The following is a 7,850-nucleotide window of genomic DNA, read 5'->3' as shown; positions in this document are numbered from 1 at the left end:
AGATTTATTGACCATTCCCAGCAGAAATTAATAATTATCCTATGCTGGGATTGTAAAATAGGAAATATATCTATACTCATTAGAGACTGTTTATTCAAGTAAGTGGATGTAATCACAGGTTTATCCACCTTAAGGCACCATACAATTCTCCGTAATTCTGTTTCTGAAACTCTAGTCCCAGTTACAGTATTGGAAACCTGGTAGTTATCTACATATAGCAGATGGTTCTGTTTTGCCAAATTTAATTAGCATTTATCATCTCATGTTAACAGTTTGTCATGGTCCACTGGGAGAAGAGAAATCTGTAAGTACAACTTTTCTCTACTTTAATCCAAATTTCCTGTCATTCCTGTATTTGAATAGAAGTCTAAACTTGGTTTGTGTCTGTAGCCTGGAGAGGAATGGACTGCCAATTGTCACACATGCACCTGTACTGATGCAAATGCTGTGGACTGTAACCTCAAAGAGTGCCCTTCTGCACCCACATGCAAAACTGGAGAGAGACTTGTAAAGTTCCGAGATAATGACACCTGCTGTGAAATCGGATATTGTGGTGTGTATTCACAATACATTATTTGAATTGAATAGTTGTTTACTTATTCATGTATTCAAGAGATATTTATTGAGCTTCTAATATGTGTCAACTCTATGCTAGATGGGTGTGATCAATAAAACAGAATCGTACTTGCCTTCTTAAAGCTCACTATCTTTGGAGTGGAGGAAACCCAGAATTAACAATTATGAATATAATCAGATTAAAAGGAGATGATGGTGTTGTGGGAAGAAACATTTTAATCGGTGGATAAATATGATCCCATATACAGTTTCTGGTTTATAAATAAAAACAGAATTATGTTTATTTTCGGATAAAATAATGTATTTATTTTTCAGAACCAAGAACTTGTTTGTTTAACAGAATTGATTATGAGGTAAGGCCATTTTTACTTTAAAATATTTTTATTTGCATAATTATGAATAAATGGCAGGCTCTTATAGAAAATTCATAGGTAATGGTGGAGCAGAATCTGTTCATTTTTTTTCTCCTATATTCATTTCAAAAGGAGCATCAAATGTAATACTCAGCATGGCTCAGTTCAAAGGGGGAAAATATACTTAATCATTAACTACCTAACTTCTGAATAAAATTTCCCAGGGGTCTGACCAGATGGAGAAGGCACACTCTGTGACATTCAAATCAATGAACAGAGTTGAACTGTAATTATAACCAGAAAGATCAGATGGCCAAACTGTCAGAGATCAAATGAAAAACCCCCAAAGACTAGAACCCCATTATGTGAATATAGCAACACATATATTCAGGGCTGGATTTTGACAACTGATTTGGCATTTTGGAAAGTAATTTAGCTTTTTAGAAAAAGTACCAAGAAGTCATAAAACCCAGATGGTTCTCATATTGACAATACATTTGAACTGGTGATACTAAGTATTAAAAAAGTCTAAAATAAAATCTATGCAGTATGTTAAGAAATATATAAAACAGAGCCAATGAGAGTTTTAGCTCAATAACTTATTTATCACACTGAAATTCCTGTCTGGGTTTCTATATTTTTAGTTTCCAAAGGTGATAGTGACTTGAGAATCTGTGCTAGTTTTTAAAAATAAAATACGATGATGTTTAAAGAACAAAAGGAAAGTTTTACCTCTAACCATTTATATGCAAAATAGTTAAAATAACAAAATTCCAGTTTACTAGAAAGTTGATTTTGCAGTTTGAAATACGATTTCCCAAACTGGAGTTTGAATTTTGAACATAAATTATTTTTAAAGCAATCCAGAGAACTTTAAAAGTATAGGAACACAAGCAGAAGTAGGAACACAAGCAGAAGCAGAAGCCGAAGTAGGATGTCTTGTGGGATTGTCATTTGTGGTAATCTGATAAAACTATTTTGTACCATTTTTTTCTACTTAGATTTTTTGTTTTCCCTCAAACTTAGAGCATAACAATTGGTTGATTGACTGCTCACCATAAAATAACCTTTCTTGAAATACTTGAAAAATAGAGTAACTGAGTAGGTGAATACAGTGAGTATGTGGATCTTCATTTAAGGATTGGGAATCTTGACACATTCTGTGCTCTCAAGGAGTCACACAGGCTTATTCATGGAAGGAGAAATCTTTTAATCCACTTTTTCTTAAATATTAATTAATGACTGAAAGCATCTTTGGAAATTCATTAAACATTATGAATTTGAACTTTTTTTTTTTACAGATTTTATTTTCAACCTCAAAAAGAAATCAAGGTGAATAATTACTTTGTTCTCTCTTCCTCCCTGCTTCTCAGATTGGTGCTTCATTTGATGATCCCAACAACCCATGCATCTCCTATTCCTGCTACGACACTGGTTTCGTTGCAGTGGTCCAAGACTGCCCAAAGCAGACCTGGTGTCCAGAAGTAAGTCATCTTCTTAAGTAATGATCAACAACATCCACTTCTTATAAACACAAGCTATCTTCTTTCTCATTTAGAAAAGTATGTGTCTGGCCAACAGACATAAATTTCTTGTGGACTCCATTCCAGATATGTTTCACACCTTTTATTGCCAAGTATATTTTTCATATCAAAGTTATATTTGCAGGCTCTATAAAACTTAATTTAGTGCTATTCTGGAAAAAGTAAGTTACTTTAGAAGGCATTTTACCATTTTTAAATAAACAAACAAAACTTTTTTTTTCCAAGGCTCATGGATTCCAGTTAATCTTTTTCTTTTTAAAGATTTTATTTATTAGAGAGAGAGCACAAGCAGGGGAGAAGCAGGCAGAGGGAGAGGGGGAAGCAGGCTTCCCCCCCGAGCAGGGACCCCAATGTGGGACTCGATCCTAGGACTCAGGGATCATGACCCCAGACACAGGCAGATGCTTAACCGACTGGGCCACCCCGGCATGGTTAATCATTTTTAATAAAAATGCAAACTTTTCATAAAATCACATATAAGTTTACTGTTCAGAACTTTCCTTGTAACACAGTCTTCATTTTTACCCTCCCCCCCACAATATGGTGAGGCTTTTGTATTGATAAATGCTGTTTTAATCTTGTTTTAATTAAATTAATTAGTTAATATAATAATAAATGCTCACAATTTATGGTTCACAGTTAGCTAATTTTTCTTTCTGAAGATATAATTGATAAAATAGCTTAAAGTTTGATTTCAGAACTCTAATTTTGGATTTAAGCATTTATTGAGTTTTTACTTTGAGACATTGATAGGTATGAGATTATAATAATATGTAAGATAAAAATCCTTTCTATTAGAAACTTACAGTGTCTAGTTGTAATATTATTATTAAAGTATTGTTCAATTAAAATAAGGGAGGGGTAACTTTTTTACCTTTTTGCATGTTATTTTAAAGATGAATTTAGTTTAAATATTTTTTCCCTTTCTACCCACTATTGAAAAATTTTAGTGCAAATATTCAGACTCATTTTTATTACTATGCTCTTTCATCTATGCTTCCTGGATCTGAGATCAGCATGTTTATCTGCTCCATTTTCCCCTTTGTAATGTTAGTACAGTAAGTTAAGAAATGTTATATTATTTGTACAAAAATACAGACTTTTTAAGTCTTTTTTCTATTTCTCTTGCCCTTATAGGAAGACAGAGTCTATGATTCAAAAAAATGTTGCTATACATGTAAGTAGTATTAAGCTCCACATGTAGAGGAAATGTCAACTGTTGACAAAAATTTAGTGTTTGTTTAAAACAAAATGGCAGATCATTAATAGAAAGCCTCCTATGTTTTTAACATAACAGGTTATCTAACCCATATGTATAAACTAATAGATACTGGTACATAACGTAGTTACTTTTCATGTTGATTGAAACATTCTTCCCAGTAAAAACCAATGATGTTTATAAGAGAGAAATTTAATTTTCATGAAAAAAAATGTAGTTTGATCTCCTAATGTTAGCAGGTTGTGTTGTAAATTGATATATTAGATCATTAGGATGATCAAAAAGGAGAAATGGATGTCAAAAACAATCGATTCCCTTCATCTTCCCTTCCCTCCCCCTTCTTCCCTCCTCCTTTCTCCCTTGTCCCCTCCCTCCTCCTCCTCCTATGATAGGAATGATAGCAATAATAAAAAGATAACATTTATTAAAGGCAATTATTGAATATTAACTGGGTACCTTGTGCTGGGTGCTGAGGCAGTTAATTCCTTCAACAATGCTGTGAAGTATTTTTTTGTTGTTATTCTCTACTTAAGGTTAAGAAAACTGAGACTTAGCAATTGTTAATGTTAAACCTCATTTGTGACTCTGTTATCCATTTTGTTTTAGGTAAGACTAATTGTAGATCTTCACCCGTGAATGTGAATATTAAGTACAATGGTTGCCAGAAAAGAATCAAGATGACAAGATGTCTAGGGGAATGCAAGAAGACTGTCCAGTGAGTTTTTCTTTGAATGTGTACTGTGCATTAATTTTGTAACATTGTGGAGGAAATTAAGCTTATAAAACATTACATGGAACATTTTTTACATGACAGCTAATTATCAAGACCTGATAAAACAAATATCTAAAATATTAAGATCTGACAAACATTTTCAACAGTGATGAATCATTTTAAAGTAGTTTTCTAAATAAAACAAACATAATATGTTCATGACAAATGTATTTATTTTCACAGTGATTACCCTTAAGCAAGTACTCTTGCTAAAAGTGTGTTTCTAAACCATCACTTGCATGTTAGACATAATATATATATTTTTTCCTTCATGGACACTTTCATGTACAGATTAATATATGGAGAATAATAATTTGGCATGAAATTTAAGAATATGTTTATATTTCTGCCCCATAATGCTCTAATTATGAGCTTTTACATTTCCATTTTGGATTTATTTATTTTGGTCTTACATACTAATATCACGGATCCACATCAGAAGTTCATGATGAGGGGGAAATGCAAGGTGTAGGAAAAGAATAAATTGGTTGGAAGGATTGCTAAATCACTTCAACAATTATAATTTGAGCACTGATGTCAATTTGCTTCAGAAGATATCCCAAAAATATTTATTGCTGAATTTTATTTTCCTTAGGTACAATTATACACTCTTTAAGTTGACAAATTCATGCCTTTGCTGCCGAGAAGATAACTACGAGTTCCGAGAAGTTGCTCTTAACTGTCCTGATGGCAGTACAATACCCTACAGATATAGGCACGTCACAACGTGTTCTTGCTTAGACATGTGCCAACAATCTGTAACCCCACCAGTCAGTTAACACTATTATAACCTTTCCGGGTAGAACAAGCCAGCTATTTATTTTTTAATTGAACAAAAATGATCACTAAAGAGAATAACTAAACATTTGTATCTCACTCAAAAAGTGAGTTCTCATTATGAGGCATTTTTTTCTCTTGTTGACTGGATCTGAAAAATAAATACAACTTTGCAAGCAATTATTGAGCATATGTTTTTATTGATAGCCATAAGAATGCTACACCTCAAGGAGAAACTGGAGTCATATCATGGCTTTCCAATATATTCTTCTACTCTTTATCTCGTGAGGAGGACATTATCCTCTTTCGTCCTTTCCCTTCACAGCTAGACTTATTGAAACTAAGGTTTTGTTCTCTTTCCTCACTTTTCTATGCCAGTTACATCACCCTTTCATTCTATGACAACTTCTCTTCTTAGAACACCAACTTCTCTTCTTAGAACGCCTTATAATTCTTGAAGTAGGGTCTGATGCCATTTTCACTCTTTCTTTCTTGAAACATTTTTCTTGCTGTTTCTGTGGCATCATTTTTAATAGTGTTCCTACATTTGTGGACACCTTCGCTGTTGTCAGTCCTTGAGATCCCAGTTCTCCAAAGTTCCATCCTGTTTATCTTCTCATATTACTCAGGCTCCTTGGATGATTTCACTGACACAGGTAGATGTGTTTATATACTGAGGATTTCCAATCTGTGTCTCTAACCCCAAGCTCTTCTCTGAGTTACAGACACATTGATACAACTCTGAATTTACACCTATAACTGGATGTTCTATAGCTACCACAAACTTGATAAGACTAAAAGTGAACTGAAGGTCACTCCCCCAGCCCACTTCTCTCCTTGTATTTTGTATACATTGAGGTAGTTAGCTAAAAGGAGAAGCTGAGTTTCAATAATGTCATGACTGTCATCTTCAGTGTATTCTACTACTTTGCTGCCCACATACATACCCTTCTTCCTATACATATATTTCTAAATGTGCTTTGTACAAAATTATTTACATAAATAAAAATGTACAATTATTAACACTTGCCCAACCTAATTTATCATAACCCTTTTATGTACTACTCACCTTTCTATGTAACTTAGACTAGTGGTAAATTTAACATTCATTAAATACTATCCCAGTGGTAGGGAAAGAAAATTCGTATGTTAGTATATTGGTAACTACCAACAAAAGATGAATAATATCTAAACACAGGTGCATATTACCCATATCACTTCTATAGTTGGTCCCAAGGCTCTTGATTTTCCTTCATGTCTGTCATTCCAGCTTTTTTTCCTCTCAGGCTGTACCAGAGTTTGTCAGTTGGAAAAATTATGAGGGATTTAAGCCCTTGAAAATCCAATTGGGTGAAGTTGTAGAAGTTTTTCAATTCCTTTTACCTCAGGGAATGATAAAACATAGAGTCAACAACACACTTACATCTCAGCCCTTACTGTGTGATAGTACCTCTATTTTCCCTTGATAGTCAGAACTGATCATCTCAGACAATATGATAGCCTTTTCTGCTTAGGAATGCTCCTCTAGGGTCACAAAAGGGAGTTTCAGCAAATGGAAGAGAATGTAAACATTAACTCATGGTTTAGCTAGTATCACCTCCTGCAGTCAGCACACGAAACTTGCTAGAAAATTGGGGGGGGGGGTAATACCCCTCAACTGGTGTCAGAGTAGAATTCTCAATAGGCCAATCCTTCAAGATTTACTATCCATGAATAATAAGAAATTATAATTCATGCAACATGTACCTATTGCCTTTGTTTTTTGTGTTGTTTTGAAACAAATTCCTTGGTTGGAAGAAGTGCTGTGCAGGATTTTGTGGTAGTGAATAAAATATTCAATAAGCCTATGGATAGCAGTACTTTCTGAGGCATATTGAACATAAAAGGAAAATCAAAATCAATAGCAGTTTATATCAGAAAAAACAAACAAACAAATATTGTCCTCTCCCCAAAAGAAAAAGATCAAAGTTATTCACTTGTTACCAGGTGGGTGACTGGCACCCATGGTGATGCCAAAAGGCAGATCACTTTATTTTCAGCATTCTGGTATTCATACTGGCTTCAGGAAAGCAAATTTAGGCTTTTGAGCCCATGTATGACCTCTACCCTTCCCTAATTGCTACCTTATTCCTGAACCTCATTTATCAACTACTAGGTAGGATGGGAAAGATTTACTGACAAGCACAGATGTGACAACTACAGTTAATACATACTGTTAATTACCTGATTCTCCCATGAAAATTCTTGATGGGGAACCTCTGGTAAGCACACACTTATTTACGTTCAGACCTGGATCAATTCTGGGTGACTCAAATGATTTTTCTAAATGTTCTTTGTGTCATTCTCCAATTTGTATCTCACTCAAAAAGTGAATTCTAATTATGAGGCATTTTGTTCTCATGGTGACTGAATCTGAAAAATAAATTCAACTTTGCAAGCAATTAGTGAGCATAAATATTTATTTGATAGCAATAAGAATTCCACATGTCAAGGAGATACTGAATATCATGGCTCTCCAATATACTCTTCTACTCTTCATCTCATGAGGTCATTATCTTGTTTCATTTCTTCCCTTGGTTATTTATACAAATTATTTGCTACTTCTAGGG

General features: G+C 33.9%; 1 protein-coding gene across 1 annotated transcript; it reads left to right on the top strand.

The window, feature by feature from the left end:
* The first annotated feature begins 262 nt into the window (after window positions 1-262).
* MUC19 (mucin 19, oligomeric) lies at window positions 263-5,243 on the top strand. Its single transcript, XM_064590282.1, has 7 exons — window positions 263-304; window positions 391-553; window positions 892-929; window positions 2,303-2,413; window positions 3,611-3,650; window positions 4,299-4,407; window positions 5,060-5,243. Exons 1-7 carry the CDS (start codon window positions 263-265, stop codon window positions 5,241-5,243), a joined length of 687 nt encoding a protein of 228 aa, XP_064446352.1.
* The last annotated feature ends 2,607 nt before the right edge of the window (window positions 5,244-7,850 follow it).

This window comes from Mirounga angustirostris, unplaced genomic scaffold, assembly GCF_029215605.1.
Source record: "Mirounga angustirostris isolate CCGP_5_RB_7025 unplaced genomic scaffold, mMirAng1.0.hap1 SCAF_5, whole genome shotgun sequence".
Lineage (NCBI taxonomy): Eukaryota > Metazoa > Chordata > Mammalia > Carnivora > Phocidae > Mirounga > Mirounga angustirostris.
This window is presented reverse-complemented; position numbering and strand designations above follow the sequence as displayed.

Bases quoted from the DNA above. Each gene is read 5' to 3' on its own strand.
- MUC19 (XM_064590282.1), top strand. From the start codon at position 263: ATGTTAACAGTTTGTCATGGTCCACTGGGAGAAGAGAAATCT. The intron at 554-891 runs GTGTGTATTCAC...TTTATTTTTCAG, and splicing joins CTGTGAAATCGGATATTGTG to AACCAAGAACTTGTTTGTTT. The intron at 2,414-3,610 runs GTAAGTCATCTT...TTGCCCTTATAG, and splicing joins AGCAGACCTGGTGTCCAGAA to GAAGACAGAGTCTATGATTC.